At 38.4% G+C, this 25,085-nt stretch overlaps 1 protein-coding gene across 1 annotated transcript in view; it reads right to left on the bottom strand.

The window, feature by feature from the left end:
- RPTOR (regulatory associated protein of MTOR complex 1) overlaps positions 1-25,085 on the bottom strand; it is a 5,042,670-nt gene that overhangs the window by 2,637,785 nt on the left and 2,379,800 nt on the right. The window contains exon 12 of the mRNA XM_044068087.1: positions 19,744-19,827. Coding sequence (XP_043924022.1) covers positions 19,744-19,827 — 84 coding nt within the window. The remainder of the gene's footprint in view (positions 1-19,743; positions 19,828-25,085) is intronic.

Raw genomic sequence — 25,085 nt, 5'->3', positions numbered from 1 at the left:
ACACATACATACACAGATATTTAAATATATGTGTATATATATATATATATATATATATATATATATATATATATATATATTCACTTCAAAAGCTCGAAATACTGAAATCTTGAATTTCAGTATCTCGAGCCCAAGAAACTGAATCCACATAACAATGAAAACTAAAAACCGCGAAATTCAAAACCTCGCATACCGGAGGTTTTGAATTTTGCGGTTTTACTACACACACACAAACACACACCATTCACCACACAAACACACACAATCACTCTACTACATGAAAGCAGGGGGGCAAGCACCCTTGCACCCCCATGTGGGAGGCTGCGCCCCCGACACCCCCCCTACTTAAATATTCTCACTCCGAGGTCGCACTACATATAAACACACACAAAACACCACCTAGCTACATTCTATTCACGCACACACATCACAGCAACAAAACACACTGACACACACCACAGCCCCTACCCAAACCCCTTAACACACACACACGTACCTGAATACATGACCATATCAGAAGTTTAGAAGCGTGAAATTCAAAACCTCCGGTATTTGAGGTTTTGAATTTCGTGCTTCTAAACCTCCGCTATTATGTGGATTCGGCTTCTTGGGCTCGAAATACTGAAATTCGAGATTTCAGTATTTTGAGCTTCTGAAGGGAACCCACATATATATATATATATATATATATAGAGAGAGAGAGAGAGAGAGAGAGAGAAACATTACTAGATGGACACATATACACACACTTCTATAGAGACACAGATACATACACGTGTGTGTGCGTGCCATGTGTTTTTTTTTTCTCAAGTTAAGTAACAGCAATGAATGCCGTTTGTATATGTGATTAAATAATGTAAGCAACATAACGTAAGGAACACAATGACCTTTCCAGCTATACTGAAAGTGTTTTCATCTGAAGGGATATTATTGTTCACCAATGCAAAAGAGGCGATGGCCATGATAAAAAGAATTATCCTTGCATTCAATTAATGGAGCAGACAAGATGGCCTGTATGCACTCCTCATACCTGAGGAACTTACTAATTTAGAAGACGTAATAGAGAAACAGGAAGAACAGTCTGAATATAATAGGAAGGGAAAAGTATTTATGTATACAAAGGCTGGAGCCCACTGATCTAAGTAGTATATTAAACATAACTTCAGACAGAATTGTTATGCAATTTAATCTTGCCTATTTGTTAGAAATGGTAGATCAATGTGAATAATGGTCCTTTGAGGTTGATATGGTACACAAAGATGCAAATGATACTTGACATTTTATGCATGCCATTTTTTCCATGTAGAATGGTCCTTATAATTGTACCCTGTAAAAGAGCAATATAGTGCAAGTACCTTGTGCGCCAAAAGGCTTAGAGCAGCTAGCTAGTTGGGCATTGAGTGGCAATACCTACAAGTTTTGTAGGCTTCAGTATTCTGCAAATATTAACTTTAGTAGAATTTAGTACCTTCCACATTTTTAGAACAGTAGCTGCACAGACAAGGGCTAAAGATGGAAGTGTCTCAATATACATCAGCAGCAAGCATACTTCTAGGGTGTTCGAGCAGGACGCCATGCTGGAGTTTATCTACATGCAGATCACCACAGACAAAGTCACATACTATAGCCTAGCCAGCTATAGGTCACCCTCAATGACCCAAGAAGCTCACAATGCATAGAACCTACTGGAGACACTTACCATGCAACCTAACACCCTACTCATGGGAGACTTTAATTACTCCTCTATAGACTGGGAATCCTTCACAGCTTCAAATCTATAGGCACAGAGATTCCTGGACTTCATAAATACAAACACCATTGACCAAACAGTGAATGCACACCACTAGGGGCTCAAACATACTGGATCTCGTGCTTACAAATATGGAAGAGAGCTGCACCCCCCCCCCCCATGTCTCATCCTCCCTGGTAACGTCCAACCATAAAGTTGTCTCCTTCAAAATCAAAACCAACTCCCTAATTCCATTAAAACCAGTAACCCTAGGAACTATTTCAAGCCAAACTACCTTTTAAGTGATGGTTTATCAAAATTCATTACCCCATCCAAACTCTTAAGAATACAGCAGCCTATGCTGAACTGCTCTCAGAAACTCTGTACAACCATGTCAACAGGATATACAACAAAAGGGGAAAAATTATGGCAAAAATCAGGAAGGGTAATTCCCATAAAGATAAAAACTCTCTCATCAAGCTAAATATGCAACTAAGAGGGCTAATTAGGTCAAGCAAAGCTAGCTTTGAGGTTATGATAGCCTCCCAGGTGAAAGATAACCATAAGGACTTTTACAGCTATTTCAGAAATCTCAAGGGTAGCACACTGCAATGTGCTGAACTGGTGTTGATGCCACATTCAGAGTAAGGCAATATTGCGAACCTGTTAGCAGACAAATTAATTTCCAACTTTACCCCTCCCCTCACCCCTACCATCCTCCCAAAAATACTCTCAAACATAAACTCTCCAACTATAACGAGGGAGCATGTACTGGCTGAACTCGCTAAAGCCAACAGCACTGCCTCAATGAGCCACAATAAAATCTCAGGATGCCTGGTGAATAGTCTAAAATATGACTTATCAGGACCCCTGGAGTCATTATTTAACTACAGTCTTAAGACAGGCTTTGTGTCAAGTGAATGGAGGACTGCAAGGGTCATCACTGTTCATAAGGGAGGACCTTCAACAGATCCCTGAAATCTGACTAGCCGTTTTTGCAAAGCCATGGAAGAAATTATCAACAAGGCCATAAGAGACCTCCAGAGACTGAATCCATCCCAGTTTGGCTTTGTCAAAGGAAAGTCATGCTTAGTGAACCTGGGAGACTACTTTGAAAAGGTCACTAAGGCAATGGATGAGGTGAAAATGGTGCATACTGCTTACCTACATCTAGTTACACCATTTGATACAATACCCCACTACGGCACTATCAATAAACTTATGGAACTAGGTATAAACCATTTGTCAACATGCTGGATAGATAGCTGCCTTGCTGATGGGATCCAGGGGGTTAGAATCAGTGAGACCACCTCCACAAAGAGGCAAGTCATCAGTAGAGTTCTCCCAGGGCTCTGTGCTGGGCCCACTCCTCTTTGTCATCTACTTCCTGGATGACAAAGCAAATGCCAATGGCCTCCGACTAACCAAGTGCGCAGATGACTGCAAACCTGGAGTAGTCACTGAATCCACCCAAGATAAGAAACCCTTCAGGAAAGTCTAATATAGACAAAGGCTTGGTGTCAAAGCCATGGCTTAAAACTCAATACTAACAATTCAGTATAATATCTTTTGGGAAGTCTGTCACCCCGGGTAACTACTTCATCAATAAAGTACCATTAAAAGTTGATTCACTAGTCAGGGATCTGAGAATCCATGTAGATAGTAGCCTAGCCTTCGACCAACATGTGTCCAGGGTAGTAGTAGTAAGAAAATCCTTCTATGTCATCCAACTTATAAGTAAGGGCATGGCATCTAGGTCCAGATCATACATGACTACAGTGCTGAGCCTTCATCAGACCCATCACAGAGTGCAAATGCTCCCTTCGTTATGTACATGACCAGACCTATGCAGCAAATGGAATGTCCACAAAAGTTCCTTACAAAAAGAATACAGGGGCAAATGTAATGCTCTAAGCTGATCGCCTCAGTGCAATGTTTCTTTACTCACTATCTTACAGACTTCGGCAAGGTGGTCTTTGCCTGGTATTCAAGGCATCCCTGAGCTGTGTTTTGATGAACCTTTTTTACATCCACAAAACAAACAGCATCAGAACTACTAGATTAAAAGACCAAAATTTTGCTTGCGACAAACAAGGCATGTTGGCGAAACAGATGTGTTTCACAGAAAATTCCCATACGAAGCAGAGTTTCTCCCTATCCTTATTTACATGCAACTTAGAACAATGGATGGGTAATTGGAAAATCATCCATGGCTTGACTCTTATGTCTCTGATGGATACACGCAGTCAGTAAATCACCCCTATATAAATCAAATTTGTGGGTCACAGCTGGGTTGCACAGCAAGGCTTACAAGGCCCTGGTGGCCATTAGCCTACTGTACACCTATGAACCACGCTGAAGTATGCAAGCAAGTAAAGAGGTAATCTATTTTCTGTAGACAGATTTCATAATTACATGAAATAAGGTAGTTCATCTAAAATGTAGTGGTGTTCAGTGCTACCAAAGATATTTACAACTTCAGTATATTTAAATCCTTAAAGCCTGTTAGTTTGGGAAAAAAATAGTGGAAACTATATATATATATATATATATATATATATATATATATATATATATATATATATGATGCTCCTGTAACGTCATGTGGCAAAATTATACCTACATTTCTGCTTTGAAAGGCAAGTAAACGCACAGTTGCGAATAAATTCAATTTTTCATAAAATTTGACTCTATTTTTAGAATTACAGAACTACATATTACTAAAATCTGACATGTCATTATGAAGCTGTAGGACTACTAAGTGCTTAGAGTTTAATATCATGCACTATAAATAATTTAGCAGTAAGGTTAAGTCATGGTTTTATGGGCTAATGGCTGGAAAAGGTTAATTTTTTTTACTGAAGACAAAATGATCAGAATCTGAATACAATAATATTTGCATATAAAATTTCAATGTTCTGAAGACAGTTCTTTTGAAGAAGTTCATTTTTGGCAAGGACTATACACAATCCATCAATTTCATGTGGTAATGTTTGGTCTGTATGTCAACTGTTTTTAAGTACAAATGGAAATCCATAAATTGTTTGTGTCTTTCGGCTTTTCCCGGTTAGGGGTCGCCACAGCGGAACTCCGGTCCGCTAATGATTGGCAGTTGATTTTTACGTACCGGCTTGCCAGGCCTGACGCACAACCTTCAACGAAAGTACGCCCATTCACGCATGTCTCTACACAGAAGACGCTCTAGCTGAGAATCGAACTGGACAGCTTCTTACTGTGAGGCGACAACGCTACCGCAGCACCACCACCGCGGTCTAGTTATACATATAAAGGGCTATGTAATATTTGAAATTTTAGAATTGCATGCTGTTGATTCACTATGTGCCATTAAGAACGTACAGGACTACTAGGTAAGTGCTAAGAATTTAATAACATGCACTGTAAATAATACATTAACAATGAAGATTATTTTATGCTTACTGGACTCGTCTGTAAATGGTTATTGTGGTTGTGGCAACTGACTTTTATTAAAAACAAAAACAGTAGACTTTAAATATGACAAAAGCTGCATCTGAAATGTCATTGCTTAATTTAAAAAAAAAACATTGTGTTATAAAACATTTTGCAATGGTGATAGCTTACTTGTTGCCTATCAGATTTCCAAAATTGTTCTGGTTCAATCTTCAAGGACTGCTACACTTCATTCCCTTTTTCGAATATTATTTTTAGAACTGACTCCGTTCCAGATCTTTAAAACGTGATTTTCAAGACTCGAGATGGGTACATTTTATGAGAAATGGACACCATTAGAGACAGACTGTGGACCCCATCTATATTATAAAACGTCCAAATATAATAACTATTTAAAGTAGATTACATCACATTAAGCAGGCAGTCTATGGTTACACTCATAGTTGATGGAAGCTCTAGAGATAACATCTTGTTTAATTACTACTCAGGTGAGAGGGTAAGGCTGTTGACTACATAGCACTCCAAGTTTGTAAATATTAGCAAAAACATTCCTGTTTACTCTTGAATGGCAGAACACTGTATGGCTGGCTAATTAATAATCTAGTTATGACTATGCATTAAAATCAAAAGGTAGGAAATGTTTGTTTTTATGCCAGTTGTCTTACATTTGCTTAGTGCATCAAGAAAATGAGGGAAGGCTGCACTAAGTCTAATATTTGAGAAGCGATGCAATAATTCAATTTTGCTGTCCAGAGGACTTAAGCTGACTAAATTATACTTTGTTTCCTGATGTTTCCTGACAAGTGAATATTACAAAAACTGTGTGGAAGCAGAGACATGTTTCAGGTCAAGCTGGCAACTGGGTTGCTGTTGTGTTTTGGAGTCCTGAATGGGATGCACGTAACTAGTTGTGTTTAAGTTCATGGATAATTAGTACATGACCAGGCAGTGTTACCTTGAAAGGGGTGATACTCAGACCTGATGAAGGCCCGGAGGTTATTGCATTGCAGACTAGTTTAAATTAAAGGTTGAGTTAAAAGACTACGAGAGAAGGTACATAATTTAAGTCACACGATATGAGGACTAATGGAGTATTAGGAAAGGGGCAGCAGATGAGAGAAGACTGGAGTTTTCAGCATTATGCTGTCTTAGGGCAAAAGCTTGGGCATTTGCTGCATGTTAACAGATACATTTTCTTTTTTTAGGATCAATGGAAGGAATGATGACTTTACAAGTTATAATTAAGAACTGATTTGAATCCTTATCAAGCATTTTTATTTCTAATCTATCTTTTGCTGACAGGGTTAGTCCCACTAGGCTAGTATCTTTTCAGGAGAGACATGAAGGATAAGCAAAGAAAGTGGATATGAGAAAACAATCTAGGTTGAGAATATGCAGTGCTTATTAATGGAAAGGATAGAATTAAGATAAATAGAAACTGGGAATAGAAGACATGTTGTGTGGGGTAAATAGGAGATTTTAGAATCTCTTTAAACAAGATATTTCCAGCTCAAGTAAATATGCACTAAATTCATGACTGATTAACAAGTAATACAGATACTGTTTGGAAAAACTGGTAATTCCTTGTTGGTGGAAAAATGACAGTTTATGTACTTACTATACTATTAGATCTATCTGTCCATTTCATCGGGACTGGTACCTTATTCTCAACTACAGAAGGTAATGACAAGCCATTCCAATATTTTTACCATGAAAACCATACAGACAAAAGCAGCCACAAAAAATACTTTGGACATATAATGCGAAGACAGAGTTTGCTAAAAAAAAAAAATAAGACTGTGATTCTGAGAATGTTTGAAGGCGAGGGAGGGGATGGGGAGGCAGTAAAGCCTAAGGTGGATGGACAGCAAGAAATGCATATTAAGTTGCAAAAAAGGAGTTTGTCTTTCCTGCACCATTATTAAACAACTTTAGTCTTACATTTGCTACAGTAGGCCTCGTAAAAGCAGCTAGGACTCCATGTATGTGCAAACATAAATGAAAAGGAAATAGTAGGTAGGTATGTTGAAGGGACAGATGTCAATCATGATGATCTAACATTATGCCAAGTACATAATGCTCATACCTTGCTTAATGAAGTCTACTCACCTGAGTTTCAGAAAAGAATCTCTAGCTGCTATTCTTGGGTGGATTCATGTTAGAATACCATGGATGATGGTGTCGCTAAATATTTTCCTAGATCAAGGGATCGCTTAGCACATCAGCGTCTATGAATAACTACTTTAAGTTCCTGCAAGTCCATATGCATTGCTCTAGTAATGTTGTCCATCTACCTTAGCCTTTACAGTCCCCCCACTTCCTTTGTCTTCGATCATTCACAGCATTGTCGTCTTCAGCAAACTCTATACAGGAGGCCCAGGGCTAGTGACGGATTAAAGCATATTGAGGAGCCTGTCACTCAGCAAGAACTAAGGAAAAAAAGCTGCTGAACTTTGTGTTGGTCAGGGATGCAAAAAGACTGCAAGAAGTTTTCCCCCACTGACAAAATAACATGTCCACCATTCACTAAATGAGGGGTCAACCATGAGGCATCAAGCATTGAGTGAGTTTACCCGTAGACAGTGAGCCATTCCTGGGTTGTGTGATGCTAACAGAAAGAGGTGAAATGGAGAACAAAGAGTAGTAACTAGGGAAATGGTTCTTCTGTGCTGGGATACAAGAACCAAACTGCCTGGACACAGTAAAGCCTTACTAGGTTTAATCCTACTGATTGCCAAAAATGCAATTACTATAAAATGGAAATCCAAATCTATACCCAATGTAAACAAAGTTCTGAGCATCTTAAATGAGATAAAAATGAAAGTGGGATCTTTAGGAGAGGGAAGGAGCACATTTCATAGAAAAAATAAATACATTTGTGAGAACAATACATACAAAAGACTGTTCAGGTAGAGGGATGAGGTGGGAAGGCAGGAATTGACCAGTTTATGCAATGTTGGAGTGAATGAAAACTTTAAAAAATACATACATATTTATACTGTATTAGACCAGCAATGCAAACTATTAGTGTTTGTTTTCTTTTCTACTAATCTATACAAACTGATGCTACAAGCTTAAAATATGATGCTTTAATAAAGATGTTCTAAAAAGTGATTGGATAACCTGACCCGTTCCAATAATCTCATGGTCTTCCAATATAGGTGACATGAACAGGATCCCCCATTTATGCATCACACACCACCACCATATTGTTGGAGTGGATGGGAATTACACACAAGGGAAGTGGATCCGAAGCAGCCTACAATGAAAGGAGGCCAAACCTAACACTGATGCGCTGTGAGACATCTTCATGGCAATATCGCTTGGACCCTCTACCCTAAACATTGCATCTCACTCTAAGGCCGCTGCATCCATGGTGACTGTGACAGCAGGAAAAGAAGGAGAAAGGGGCAACCCGGAGATAGGCTGTGTGTGCACAGCAACCAGTGAAGGTGCTGATGACACAAGATCTAATACATGGTAACAGAATCTGAATATATGACAGATAAACTGATCTAGACAAACAGAGGCTGTCATCAGTCCAGTACCCTGAGAAACAAGGTTACTGTAGCTAATGGATGCAATAGAGTTTGAACTAACTGGACTGAGGAGATTTTTTGTCTATAGGAAGACTTGAAAGTCTGGTCATAGTCTGGGTATTGTGTTCAGCTAATGGATATTTGGGCTTGTGACTACTTCAGCTGTAACTCTGTAAATTGAAATCCCCAGGGACAGGAACAAATGTAGTAAGTAAGTAGTCCCATGCTCAACTCAATGGCTCCTGGGTCGGGGTAGCTAGGAGTCAGTCGTCCAAGTAGAGAAACACCCTGATCTCACACAGTCTTAGGTGAGATACCAACTGCTGTCATGAATATGGTAAGCGTCCTGCGGGCTGCAGCCTAACAAAATGGAGAGCTCTGAACAGGATAATGATGGACTCCCACCCAGAAGCACAGGGACTTCCTGGATGTCCTGGTTATTTTAATGTAAAGGTAAGAATCCTGGAGGTCCAAAAAGCACATCCCATCATCTTCCTGCACACATGAAGAATCAACTGCACTAAAATCATCTGGACTGTTTTTTTTTCCAAATACATATATTGGTTTAGGCTGCTTAAATCTGAAAAAGGTCTGAGGTACTTCATTCTACTTGGCACCAAGAAAAATCTTGAATAAATTTCCTACCCTGTTTTGCCTGATGGGCCCACCAGGATGGCTCTTTTTTGTAAGAGGATTGCACTCAGCTTTGGCGGTCACCTTTCTCACATAGTGGGACACTGGAAAGGTAGCCTTGGAGGTGAAATGCAGGGGACCTTGTAGCCTCCAGATATGATCTCCCCTATCCTTCTGTCTTGCGTGACAGGTTGCCAAACCTGAAGGGGGGATGATCCAATCCCTGACTACCACCAAAGAGGAACAATCATAGGTTCATAGGTTGGTACTAGGCTATCGGCCCTAGGGCCTATACAAGCCTAGCCATAACAATTCCCTGGCTATTTCTTCCCACACTATTTACTTCCCTGGACCCCTGTCTGACGTGATCCCCGGGGTGAATTTCCTTTATCCCATCCAATCATCAAGGTTCCTTTTGAAGAGGGCAAAGAGACATTCTGCTTGACATGTATGGGCAGTCTATTCCAGAGTCTGGGGAGTCTCTAGGTCAGGAAACTATCCCTCCAGCATGTTTTGTTTATTGTGATGACAAGATTTAGATCCCTGGAGAGTGTGGCTCTAAGGGATTGGGATTTCTTTAAGTGTAGCATGTCCAACAGCTCTGGGTTTGACATGGCCTTGTATGTTAAGCAGAGATCGCCTCGGAATAGACGATATGTGACAGAGTATAGCTGGAGTTTTTTAAGGTGGTCAGCATAGGGCAGCTGCTTTAGGCCTGTGAGTCCACATGGATTCTTGTGCCTGACTCTCGAAGTAAAGCAACGGAATCCCTGCTTCTTCAAACCGCTCTACTTTAGGATGACACCCATTTGGGAATACCCCCATTTCTGTAGGAACTTCTGTTCAGCTGCTGCTCATATGAATGTTGCTGTCACCCCCCCCCCCCGAACCATATGTTGTATGCATTATTCTGGTTCCTGAAAAATTGTCGCTAAGGAGTGGACAACTTATCAACCACAGTGGCAAGCATCTTGCCTTCCTGCTTCTTCTTCTGCAACTTAACTTTCACTTCAACACCAAACAAGAAGGACCTCTAATATCTCCATTAGTGAAATATATTTTTAAGTTGTCCACGAAATTACACTGCCTGAGAGTGTATCACTGTGCAAAACCCAGCCATCCAGTCTTTTCTATCAGACAGGTGCATAGACGTATATTACGCTAATGACTACTAGGGCATTTATAAGCCAAGCCATGCAACCCAAATTCATCCCATGAGTTATTGTGTCTTAGAGGTTATTCTAAATGGTGTATGCTAGCTAGAGCCATAGGTTACAGACTTGGTATGAATTTTCGATTTGCCATCCACTGGTCCATGTTACGCTTGAATTGGGTTAGGGAAGGGCCCTGCTTCACATGGATGGGAAGTCTACTGCAGAGAATGAGAATTCTCTGAAATACAAGTTAGAGTGTGTTCAACAATATACTAAGGTTGAAAGTAACTTTGCTACAAATATGCAACATAAATAAGGTATAAGATAAAGCTTGCTTAAATGTAGAAATAGAGTTTAGCAATATATGATTAGCATCCATACTAAATGACTGTGGCTTGGAAAACAAGGAATCTGCTGAATGGACATTTTTCCTTACAGACTTAAAAACAGGATGTATGCAAGAGCAAAAATGCAAAATCTGCTTTTAAAGAATACTGTGACAATGTGTTTCCTTAAAAAAAACATGTTTTTCTGCATATAAAAAGAATGGACACTATGTTTCCTTAAAAAACATGTTTTTCTGCATATAAAAAGAATGGATAACAGGACATGTTTATGACACAGTTACAATGTGTTTCCTTAAAAAAACATGTTTTTCTGCATTTACAAAGATACAAATAGAATACTAAAGACAAAAAACAGGATGTTCACACTGTCAGAAAAGCTGAAAAATAATATAATTAAATCAGCAGTTTACGTCAGCATCTGCAACAGTCAGTACTGTTTCTACAGGATGAGCAATTCTCCAAAATAGAATACCAAGAGGAAATGTATGTGTGTGCATGGCTAAAATTGTATATAAAGATCTGTATTAATCCAGTTATGTTAGGGGTATTGGTAGGGACACGTGTCCCGAGGTAAATGTTATATCTCTCACATCATCTGTACTATATGAGAAGTAAAGTGGAACAGTACTTTAAGCTGCAACGTTAGTCTGTCTGGTGTATTACAAAAAGTTATTTGTTACTGCTCTAAGTTGATGCTGCAAAGTATATTCTCTCATCAATACATATTCTGCAAGTTTCTGTATGCAACAGACTGTGAATGCAAATATAACCAGACTTTGATTTCAGCAGAATCCAGACAGCAAGGCTGAGTGTCTTAAGAAGACTTCAAATCCATAACTGTAAGCAGCACCATATAATTTTTCAATACATACCTGTCCCCCCAACATTTATTTAGTTTTATTTTTTTAATATTTGTTAACCGGGAAAGTCCGACTTGGAATGAAGCCAATTTTCAACGGCGGCCCGGGGAGAAATGCTCCAAATGCATGTTTTTCTAACTTGGGAGGAAACCAGAGCACCCAGAGGAAACCCACACGAACGCAGGGAGGGCATGCAGACTCCTCAGAGAAGGCACCCCAGCTGAGAATCGAAGAGGAGAACCACTTGCTGTGAGGCGACAACGCTACCGCTGCACTACTGCTCCATCCAAACATGTCCTATTTAAGTCATAAGCAAAGTTTATTTAATTGCAAAGTTTATTTAATTAAATCTCAGTTATTATGCAGTTCATTCTACAGATATGAAAAAAGTCCATCAGAGTGGGATGCCAGACACAGGTCACCTCTAAGCAGTATGTAGGAAACAGAGTATAGGGTCTTAAAGCAATCTGTATAAGACACTATGTTTATGCCCTGCATTCCTTTTTGTGAAGAACCTGTGTGGACATTCCAGTTGTTGCTTCTGCTGGTCAGGTACAGATCAAAGGGAGTGTTGCACTTAATGGTGGGCCTGATGGGGGCCAAATACAGTGGCATGATGACCTCTGTGGACCTAGATGCCATGCCCTTACTTATAAGCTGAGCAATACAGAATGACTTTCTTACTACCTTAGACACATGTTTATCAAAGGCCAGGTTGCTATCTACATGCATCCCCAAATCCCTGACCACTGGGTTTACTTTTAGGGATATTTTATCGATGAGATAGTTTCCCAGAGCACTATTATCCATTTCTTGGCATTGAGTTTTAAGCCATGGCTTTGGTACCAGTCATTTGTTTGTATTAGACCTTTCTGTAAGATGTTACTAACTTGGGGGATTCTATGACTGCTTCTAGATTACAATCATCTGCAAACTTGGTAAGCCAGAGGCCTTTGATGTTGGCCTTGACTTCCAAGAAGTAGACGAAGAACAGGAGCAAACCCAAAACAGAGCCCTGAGGGACTCCAATACTGACTGGCCTCTTTGTGGAGGTGGTCACTATGATCTTAATTTCACTGCGTCTTATCTGTGAGCCACCTGGCAATCCAACATATTACACAGGGGTTTATGCATAATTCCACGAGTTTGTTTGCAATGCCTGAGTGAGGTACTGTATCAAATGCCTTAGCCAGGTCAAGGTAGGCAGTTGGCACCATTTTGCCCTCATCCATTACCTTGGTGACAGTCTCAAAAAAGTGCACATGGTTAAGTAGTAATGACCTGCCTTTCACAAAACCAAATGGGATGAGGTCCAGATGAATTATGAATCAGTCTTACAGAAAGCATAGCCATAATAGCCATTGTGTTACCTTTAATTTTAGCTTCTTTCCTAGATCACTGTGAGAAAACTTTTTGGGATAAAAGCTCCAGAAAAATAAAATAAATAGTACACATTGCACATATACATTACAGATTATCTCATAGGAATACAAAGTAAATAAGATAAGAAAAGGTTAACAATGATAGAATAAATCAGTATAGTTCATTAAACAGCAATAAAAACATTTTCTTTTTTTACAAAAGTAGCAGCATAGGGTAACTGTTAAGTAGTTGGTCAAATAGTTCAATAGAGCTGTGGAACTGTAGGAGGCAGTGATGGTGTATTTAGTTCTAGGAGTAGGAAGTGGCATTAGAAGGATTAGGTAGGATGGGAACAAGAGCACTTCCATTGTGAAGTTAGGTGAGAGTGTAACAAAGTTTTAAATGAGGAGAGACTGCTGGTAATGCAGACAGGAGATGGTAAAGAATTCCAGAGGTGTGCAAGAGAGGAGGACATTAGGCGATTCCCAGCTGGACGTGTGGGTTTATGGAATTTAATTAGTTTTTGGGAATTAGATCTTAGAAGTCGTTCTGGTTCATGCATTTCAAAGGTAGTGGCTAGGAGGGACAAAGAGAGGGGTTGTAAATGAGTTTGTGTGCTTGCCAGAGTTGGGTATAAGTAAGGAGGTTAGGTAGCTTAAGCCAGTTTAGTTGATGAAGAGAATTACAGTGGTGAGAAATGGCTCTGTGACCTGCCGCAAATTTTGATATCTTGTTATAGCAAGAGGAAAGTTTTGTTTTGAGGGAGGATTTCAGGTTGATGAAGATAGATGCACCATATAGGAGGGATGGGATGAGATAAGCATTGGCTAGTATGAGCCGGGTGGAAGGAGAGAGAGAACGATTATGGCTGTGTAGCATAACAAGTTTTTTGTGGGGTTTTTTGATATTTACTTGTAAATGTTTGTTTAATTTTAGTTGATCATCTGTGAGTACTCCTAGTAATTTAGTGTCAGAGACTATTTCTAGGGGAGTATTGTTTTTGCTGGTGATTATGAATGACTGTTTATCTAGGGAAGAGGTTTTGGAGGCGGTGAATAACATAAGTTTAGTTTTGGTTGCATTAAGAGCCAGATGGTTGTCTAGCATCCATTGCTCAGTACAGGAACTTTGGGTAAGCTTATTTAGAGTGGGGTCAGAAGGGGAGGAGCAGATAATGGAAGAATCGTCGGCATATTGGATGACGCTGGAGTTTGGAATGGCTTGGTAGAAGTCGTTAATGAATATGTTGAATAGTAGGAGGCCTAAAATGGAACCTTGAGGGACACCTGTGGGAGTATTAAGGAAGGGTGAAGTGGCTTTATTCCATTTGACTGCTTGTTGTCTGGGTGTGAGGTAGCTGGAGAACCACTTGGTACAAGAAGGGGATAGGTTTAGTTTGGAGAGTTTATTAAGAAGCCGATTGTGGGAAATGGTGTCTAACACCTTGGAGAGGTCGAGGAGAAAAGTAGACACAAAATGACTGGAACTGCAGACTTTGTTAATTATTTCAAGGAAGGAGAGGAGGGCAGTGGAGGTGCTATGACTGGGTCTAAATCCATGCTGTGTGGGGGTAAAAAGCTGGTTGTTGATGAGATAGGGTAAGAGTTGTTGATGGATTAATTTTTCAAGGAACTTAGAAATAGGGGATAAGATAGCAATAGGGCAGAAGTTTGGAATGTCATTATTATTGCCTCCTTTATGTAGAGCAATAATAAAGGCTTTCTTCCAGAGCTGGGGGACCTAGCTCTATGATTTAGACTGATTAATTAGTTTGCTGATAGGGAGAGCAATGGCTTCTGTGGCTACTTTTAGGAAGTAGGGGGAATTTCATCAGGGGCATTGGAACCAGGTTTTAATTTTAGGATAAGTTTTTTTATGGTGGATATAGAGATGGGATTGATAGAGAAGGGTGGAGGTTGGGGGCAAGCGATGCTAGGGGAGGAAGGGATGGGTGCAGGCTGAGGAGGGGTCGCAGAGGTGCTGGTGAAGGACGATGTTAGCTTGCTTATGCTGGATCAAGCTGCTGCTGTTAGATCAAGCTGAAAATGTGCCTTGTTAGCTATGTAATTTAATGTCCAAATACAAACTGCACCAAAGGCATAAATGTACTTCTCAAACCAACCCACAGCCCAGAAACCTTTATCTAATCCTTAACTAGGAGGAAGGATGACAGGGCCCTCCTATGATAGGTCTTTCTTAAGGACTGCTGCCACCATTGTGGAGACTCCCAAGGAAGTATGGTTCCAAGCCTGTTTGTCTTTGAGGAGGACAGAGGATTTTATCAGGTCTCCTAGAGATAGGTTTTACCATATCTGATTCTCACTATTCCCTGACCACTACCAATACCAATAATCTGCTAGCAGGAGGGACCATCCAAAATATGTCGGATGGAATGAAAAGCCTCCTGTAAGATTGCTCCTTCAAAGGGAGAAAGGGTCAAATGGCCTATGAGCCCCCCCCCCCACCTTTGTTGCATCAGTTCTAATAATTCCCTGAACTTGGTGTAGTCAAATGAGCTTGGAGGGAAGCTCTACTTTGTCCGGATCAATATCTGTGGTGCGGGACTAGAGTCCAAGTGCCTCCTTTTACATCATCTTCCTCAGGACACTTGAAGGGGTCATCAGAATATGTGGAAGAGGTTTTTGATAAGCACATCTGAGAATGATGGCTGCTTTCCATCTCCCTTCCCTTCAGGGATAAAGATGGAAGAGCAACGTCATGCAGCTGAAGGCTGCCATTTAGTGTAGCTGAAGTGGATACACTGGAGAGCAAAAAAAAAAAAATCAGTAGATTGTACCTTTACCATCTCCTGTCCCATAACTATCAACATGGAGAGATTAGGTAGTTTAGATATCTGTCTCTAAGTCAATGTCAAGATCCAGGAAGTTGATACTGACTCGGAGGGGCCAGGATGCAGCAACAACATCAAAGTCGGTTTCAAGGGAGGTTAGCATGGAGGAAAGAAAAAAAAAAAAAACATTCAATTAGCTAAGCCACTAACCAAATACTAAAAACTCATATCAAGAAAAAAATGAAACCTGCAGTATTAACCTGAAACTGAACAAGACCTGGGAGCTTGGAAGTGCCCTGAAGCTGCTATGTGATCCACTACAAACAATAACCACAGAGTCAGCATTGTGTGCTTACTCCCACCATTGCTGGCTGGCTCCTCTGCTACCACTATTTGATCCCAAGTCTTCTAAGTTACAGTCTGTGTTGCAGAGAACAGAAAGCCTTCTGAGATTAGTATTCCTTGTCTTGTATTAACTTCAATTCAGAACAGCAGGCTTCTATTTACTTCTGTTTTTTTTTTTTTGGTCTTCACTTAACATGAAGGGCTTTTTTTTGGTCCCTTAGTCCCTACCTGTCCCTTTAGAAATGTGGCAACCCTGGATCAACTGTATGAGAGAAAACAAAAATCAGGAAATTAAAAAGCAAGAAAAAAAGATGGAGAAGAAAATCTAACTGTTCATGATGATCAGTCACTGGCAAAGAACAGTAAGAAGTGTTGCTTATTTAAAGATGCAGGGGCTGATGCTAACAAAGCAATATGAATACAAGACAGAAGGAAAGGCTGCTAAGCTGACCAAAGTCCTGTACGTATTTACTTCTACTGCAAAAGTATTTGCAGTTAACATCTACCTGACTTTCCTTTCCCTTCCCTTCTAAAAAAACTGAATCTTACTACAGCTTCAGCAGCAAGTACCACTCAACCAATCCCTCCTGGTCATTAAGCTGCTCATACCTTGCATGAGTGGCTGAAAGACCAGAACTCTACCTCACAATGACCGAATCATACAATTCAATGAAAAGCACATCATTTGTTATTCAAAATTAAGAGTCTAAATGGCAGAAGATATGAGTCACTATCCAAGTGTAAGAATGACTTGCTTGAAGGTTAAGTTATAATACCTTATTAAAACTTTCCAAAAGTGCTTTAAAGTCCCATTTGTGAAGATGAATAAAAAGGGGAAGGTGATATTAATTAAAGAATGCAGTATACTGTGAAATACAGTTAGAAAGTGAGCACATATCAGTAAGAGAATATACTACTGAAAAAACACTCCATTGAGATTTAGAGCCATGCAGTCTGCTGGGTGCCTTTAAGCTTAATATAACTTACTTAATACAATTTAAATCAATTTGTGCTACCTTCTTAAAAGGAAGGAAGAAAAAAAGAACGCAGACAGAAAACTCAGAGAAAGACAGCTGCTTTTACTACCACAAGCAAAACACTTGCAAAGAGATACGTAGAGTAGATACGGAAAAAGCATTTCTATAGCAGTTATCCTATTTAGAAAACTATCTGATTAAACTGCAAGCAGAAAGCAAAGTCAAACATGCATGACCTGGCAATAAGATTACTTACAAATGTCACTGCATCATGTACTGAGCATGTTTGCCAACAGATAAGTTTATCAACCTGCCTACAACTTAAAACTTTTCAGTGGATTTCAGAAGGTGCACTGGCTGAGGGTTTTCTACAGATGTAAGGAATCCAGCGTGGGTGAGTGATGTGAAAGCAATATCATACAGAATGGAGACATATACACGATAATTACATATTTAACTACATGTCTTGCATGCATCCTGCTTAGTGTTACCACCTGTCCCACTTTGCGAGGGACAGTCCCTCTTTGGGCAGTTGTGTCCTGACAAAAAATTGTAAAAATGGCAAATGTCCTGAGATTTTAGGACAAAATTATTTCCTATATTTTATGTAATAGTTACATAAAACAGTTATTCTGTATCTAAAATACCTAAATGTTATAAGAAACAGAATAAGCAACTACAATGCTACAAGAATAAGCTTTTATTTAGGCAAAAAAGTTTAGTTCTATCCTTTGTACTGACCGTGGGTATATGTCGGCCTGTAAAATCTGATGTTTGTTCCAAAAATGTCCCACTTTGGCCATTTGAAAAGGTGGCAACCCTAATCCTGCTCTTGAACCCATTTAAAGCTGGGAAAGCCCACAGGCACACACTCTGAAATGTACATTAGGCTAATCTATAAGCCTGCTATTCTTTTTTTTTTTGAGCTAGGCATATCGAATGTAGCCTCTCCAACAGCAGCAGCTAAAGACTTCAATTTGCATGGTATTTAAACAAAGTGTGAAACTTAAACCCGAGTCTGTAAAGTGTATCTGATAGTCTATCACCTTAAAAACAAGGCAAAGGCAGGTGAGGATATTCCTAGTTTAAAAAGGGACATAGGACTTAGAAAAAATAGAACTTTTTGGAGATAGTGGCATCTACATCTTTTGCCATATTATTTGCAAATGTATAACAATTTAATTATAATATACAAAATAATGGTAATACTTAAAGGTGAACCCAAGCATTTTTGCTTATAAAGTAAAAAGGAAGAAAGAATGTTTTACAGCTTTCAACCATTCCATAAATTAAAACTGTTCTTGGTGGTGGCTACACCACCAGATTGCAGTTACCAGATACAACCACAGTATCAGCTGGTGTGGAATGATAGAAGAAAGTGGAAGCAGATTAAGTGTATAAGGCAACAAAATAAGGTATCTGGAAAAGAATGGAACATGTAAGCTATGTGCTATAACGAGCAGAAGGTCCTACTGAAAAAAGGGAAAGATTGGGTCAGACTCAGTGCAGACCCAGAGGCATGCTTTGAGATGAAGACCCTCCTGTACTACAACCATGTTTCTGCATTACCTCTACTATGACATTAAGCATGTAGCTTCAATATGGTTTAGAATTCTTCACTCAGGCATCTGGAAATGAAGCAGGAGTCGTATGTTAGCAGGAATACTAACAGTTTCAAAGAATCGCTGAATGAATCCTACCTCACTGAAGGATGGTAGCATCATGTCAGCAGATACATATGACCTGCAATATCTCATATCATAGTCAAAAGAATGAAAAAAACTGCTCTTCAAACTTTTTACATAAGGAGTCCCTTTCATTCTGAAGGAGCTGCAAATTAAGTGAGAGGGTTCCCAGTCACCATCTCTGACGAACCTACATGACATCGCTTCTGAATCATACAAGGATGAGAAGTTGCTGTGCTTCTCCTGCTGAAGAGAACAGAGATTTAATACAGTTATTCACCCACTCCTTGGGTATTTTCCTGTAAGGCATTTCATATGAAAGGAACTTAGAGCTGTGGCAGCATTCAAACTGAGGCTTAACCTTATGAGATGTGGCAAATGCAACTCACATGCATCTTATCAGGATGTGAAAAGAAACTACAGACAAGGAATACCTATATATAAATATGTGGGTAACATAGAAGCACACTGACACGCAAGTTCTAAAGCTACATTTCCACACTTTGTGTAGAGCAAGGAACAAATGATACTGAAAAGAGCAGTGGCGATGTTCAGAATAAAGAATGCAGAACAAATGATGGATAAAGTGGAAGATTCATGCCCATGTTACGTTGTTTTACCACTTTGGAAGTGCAGGTGTGCAATTAAAATTATGTAGGCTATGCAGTGATACAACGCATTTTCAACTTTTGCTATCTTAAGCAGATGGCTAATAGACTTGAAGGACTAGAACAGAGGCCAAGAATAGTTTTAAGAGAGAGAGCTTAGAAAGCAAAAGGTTTTGTACTAGATCATTTTTACATTAGCATTGCAATTTACAATATTTATAAATCTGGCACACAACACTACTCCTTCGACTTCAGATTCAAGGTATCCACTGGGTATGACTTACCAGACTAACTGCCCAGGGTCCTAAGTCCAGGAACCTTCCCAGAAGGTCAAGTGCACGCAATCTATGTACCTGGCTTAGCAGCACCTATGAGAAAAGAAGGCAAATATCATGTAGGTGAAACACATCAACAGCCCAATCATTCCCTATGGTACATCCCATATGAGGAAGGGGAGAGAGAAAGTAGTGTGGTGTATATTTTCAGTTTCACTTGATAAGTATTACTATTTACAGAAAATAATCCAAACAAGTGTCATCTCATTTCCAAGAGAGTCCCACCTTCACCCAATGTTTAAGCTAGAAAAAACAGAGCATTTAGATAACAGAGGTCACAGCTACCACAGACTACTTCTATATTTAATGAAAGCTAAGGAACTTTTAAAAATTAAACTAAGCAATAACTCTAAACAGAGCATAGCTTTCTAAATATATACCACAATATATGGAAACAGAAGGCACACTGACAGCACAGCTTGTTTGAAGTTGTTGTTACATTGTGTGCATGGTGTGAATTTATTACAAGTAAAGAAAGTACAATTGCATGCAAGGCATTAACCATAACAAGATCATCTTCAAGGAGAGCTCACTTTTACAGCAAATCAAAACATCTGGATTCAGCCAACATATATGCTCCTCTCTCTACAGCTGTGCTTGCATCTCTATGAAGGCTTATGCTAGTACTGCACCAGAGCTGATTCATGCATTCATGCACAAGGCACTCGTGTGTGTGTGTGTGTGTGTGTGTGTGTGTGTGTGTGTGTGTGTGTGTGTGTGTGTGTATGTAAAATCACTGCTGTTACAAGCAAGAAACATGTTGATTTATTGTGAAGTATTTCATTTTAATTTATAATAATCAGCTCACAACCAAAGAACATTTGTAACACTGAGTTTGGCTGATGATACCATGATTTGGTGAGTCTCAATGTTAGATTTTTGTGGTCCATGCTGGTTTAAGTTGCTTTTGAGGGAATGGTAATAATGAAGCTGACAGTTTCATTTTAACTAAAATCAAACCTTTTCAAGTGACTAAATTACACTGACTTCAGCACTTTCGTTATTTATTAATTCAACAACTTTACCAGAATAAACGAAGTAACAGAATACTTGGTCTTTTATAACAAATTCAACAAGTCACATATCAATCAGCTGACCACCATTTAAAAAATATATAAATATGTGTGCGTGTATATATGTATACACTCACATACACACACACACATATTTTCCTACAATAATAAACAGGTAGTCATTATAACAATAAAATAAAACATTTAAATGTGAATATATAACTTTTGGTACATATATTTATATACCTATATGGATTCCCTTCACAAGCTCGAAGTTTCAAAACTTCAAACTGTAAATGGTCAAGACCATAACGTCAAAGTTTTGAATGGAGCTCGCCATACAGCGCAGAACAGGAAATTTACAGTTTTCCTCACCGTAGTGCAATCTTGGAGTTGGTATATTTATTTACCAAGGGGTATGAGGTGCAGAGGGGACTGGCCTGCAAAAATTAAAAAAAAAAAATTTTATTACAATTTCGAAGTTTCAAAACTTTGATCTTATGGTCTTGACCATTAGTAGTTCGAAGTTTTGAAACTTCAAGCTTGTAAAGTAGATCCATACACACACGTGTATATATATATATATATATATATATATATATATATATATATATATATATATATATGTGTGTGTGTGCGTGTGTGTATAAGCGTGCACGCACACATTACATATACATATATATATATATATATATATATATATACACATATATAAAAAACATTGCATACATCATGAAACAAAAAAAAAAACAGATTAAACACTCCATGTTAAGAAAGACATTCAGACTCGGAAATGTATCAGCTGTCAGTAATAATTCCTATCTTAGGTCTTGATTTTCCATTCCAAATTTAACTCTTCTACTGTACCCATTTGTCAAGATGCCAACACATTTAAGGAAAACAATGAAAGAGAATCTGATATTTATTAGTGGTAATCAAGAATTAGTTAATGCTATTGGAGAAACCACTAAGTTCATCATCAAAAAAGGAAACAATTGGAAATCGTTATTAGAACATGCATTAAAAGACATAGATCTAAGTCAGGTCTCTTTACATGCAACAGCTGTAAGATGGTCAGATGACTGATGTCATGTGACTTGTCCAATATGCTAAAAAGGTTCAGATAAATTTCTTGAACTAATAAAGAATGAAAATGCTCAATTCAATGTATTTTAGGCTTCTGAAGTGGTGTGGTTTGATTTATTTTTGCCAATTGTTTGATTTTGTAATTATTTCTCATTTATTTTAGGGAATTTAATTTTGCTTTTTTGAAATGTGACTGCTGTTTAGTGTCAAAGTAGGAACACTGAGTTCTTCAAGGGTGAAAGTTAATGTTTTCTGAAAGCATGCAAGTTGTTTTTCCCATCTGGGAAGGAAATTAAAAAAGACCTTTTTGTTTAAGGGTTTGCATTAAAACAAAAAGTCTTGTAAAATGTGACACATGTTCAAACGGAGATAAGAAAAACATTTATAAAAGATGAACCTGCCAAACATTAGTGGATGTGTGTATCACAAAAGCTGAAAATTGACATTTAAAAAGCTGTGCCATAGAAAGGAATAATGACTTATCATAATGGAAACACTTTCTATATTATTTTGGAATGTGAATAGTCTCAGAGGTACAGACAAAAAATAACGAATATTTAATTATATTAAGAACGCAGAGTGGATATTGCAATGCTACACTGGACACATTTGGAAATAACTGAGCATGTATATTTGATAAAGAAAAGATTTCAGGATGAATACTCAGCAGAATATAAGGGATAAAGGAAAAGAGAAGTTTGTTTGTCTTTTCCTTTTTTCCCGGTTAGGGGTTGCCACAGCGGAACTCTGATCCGCTAATGATTGGCAGTAGATTTTTATGGTGCCGAGCTGCCAGCAGACACCCAACCTTCAGCGAAGGCACGCCCATTCACGCATGCCTTTCGAACGCCACTCGACCGCGGGGAGGACATGCAGACTCCACATAGAAGGCATTCCAGCCCAGAATTGAACAGGAGAACCTCTTGCTGTGAGGCAACAACACTACCGCTGCACCACTGCAGCTGTTATAAAGGAAAAGAGAAGTACTTTTATTAATTCCTAGAGGAGCTCCAATACTGATGGAAGAGGAAAAAAAGATAATGGTAGATTTGTGGTAGTAAGGGGCTTCTTGTAAGGGATGAGGATTACACCGACATGTATTTATAGTCTACCTAAAACTGCTATTACGGAACTTAAGAAAATCTGGGGAGAAATAATCAGCTTTCAGCAGGGAATATTAGTTACAAGTGGTGACTGGAATTTGATTTGCAACAATGGGGATGTATCTGGGGCGTAGAAAGGAAAACATAACAAAAGAGGGTAGGTTTTAGAAGAAATTTATGAAAACATTTGATATGGAAGATGTGAATTCAGTAGTAGGAACTTGGAGATCATTTACATATTACACCCCAAGTTACAATAACTGGGCTAGGCTAGACAGAAATTATATTTCACAGGAACATGTGCAATTAACCGAGAGGCTTGACACACGTCCAATAACTATTTCAGATCATGCACTAAAAATAACCAAGATAAAAATGCAGGGTAGTGAAGAAAAATGAGACACTGGTACTTCCCCACTAACTGTTAAAAAAACAGAAACATTTAAGAAATGGGTCGTGGAAATTATTCTGTAGTTATTTGGGAAGATAGAAAGTACTCCACAAGTTAGAGCTAGTGAATGGGATAAAATGAAAGTGGACTTTAAACATAGGATAGAAACAAAAAAAATATATGGTTAAGAAGTAATAAGTATTATTTAGAAGGGTTGGCAAAGGCTGAAGTATTGCAGAGTAAGGGGAATATCACAGAATAAGAGGATGTGCAACTCCACAGTGCTAAAGAGAAAATAAGGGATTACCTGGATAATAGAAAGATCGCCATTAAGCAACTGTTTTTGATAACTCCAAAGCACAAAATCTTTTAGTACAATGACTTAGGCAACAGAAAGTAGAAAGGGTTGTTATCAAACTTAGGGAGCCTGTACCAAGAAAAATAACCAAAGATCCTGTACAGAGAGGTATTACAGATATTTTGGAAATTTTATGAACATTTGTATAAAGCAGAGAAATGGGGAAATCAAGAAAAAGCACAAGTGGAAATATTTATGGAAGGCTTAAATATGTCAAGGTTAGAGGTAGATAAGGATCATCAACAGTTAAGATAGGGGGAGATGAGATAAAAATGGTGATGTGTAGTCAATCTGCAGGAAAGTCTCCAGGAATAGATGGTATTTCTGTGAAAGCCTGGAAGCTGAAAAGGAAGAAGGTGTTAAAGATCTGGAAGGTTTCATTTAACAGTATTTTAAAAGAAGGGGAAGCACTAACATTCTGGAAAAAGCTGTGGTGGCTGTAATACCTAAAGCTGGTAAAGACCTATCAATCCAACTTCATAAATGCCCATTTCAATTTTAAATCATGATTATAAAGTCAAAAAATAAAAAATACCACCACTAGCAGAGTTATGGACCTGAACTGAGATAGTAAAAAGTCTAACATGCAACTGTAAAAATTCCCGTTCAGGATCCAACCAAGCAGACAGTCACTCCAAACCAAAGTTGCTTATAAAAGCACAGTCTATTCAGACCTGGTAACAAAAGTTATATTACAATTCCAGTACATGAAACACTTGAAACAGAGAGTCTATTCAGACCTCATGGAATACTTTTCAAATATCCCTCAAATATCCTTCAATAATCCACATTCGGATCTTAATATAAGACACGGAAACTTTATTTAAAACAAGAAAGGTAAGCGCTTTCGCTATGTAGCTTTATCAAACCATTAATAGTTTGTCTGTAAGACAGCTATATATACCCATCATTAAATCAAGTTCAATTATCAATCAAACAATAAATCAATTATACATTTAAAGAAACAGATATCTATAAAGGAATACATGTTTATAAAAAATATACAATACATATTTATAAAAATATAAAAATAAAAAACGAACATATAAAAACAGCTTCATAAAAGGAAATACATAAATACAAAATATGTATATAGAAAACCACATATGCTTGGAAACACTAGACTCTAAAAACTATACATGTATATATAGGAAATAATGCTCATTGAAATATAAAAAAGCACTATGTGTGAAAATAGACCACAAAATATATGTGTTAAAAATCTGAAGTCATTTATATTTAATACTTAATGCTTCTCCCTTTTAAAGCTGGTTTTAGTGGGATCTTTTCATTTAAGCCAGGGGGAATACAAGCTTGCATCCTAATAATCCAATCAGTTT

Source organism: Protopterus annectens, chromosome 4.part0 (genome assembly GCF_019279795.1).
Source record: "Protopterus annectens isolate FY-2018-M chromosome 4.part0, PAN1.0, whole genome shotgun sequence".
Classification (NCBI taxonomy): domain Eukaryota; kingdom Metazoa; phylum Chordata; order Ceratodontiformes; family Protopteridae; genus Protopterus; species Protopterus annectens.
Note: the sequence above shows the minus strand (reverse complement) of the source record. Positions and strands in the feature narration are given on the sequence as shown.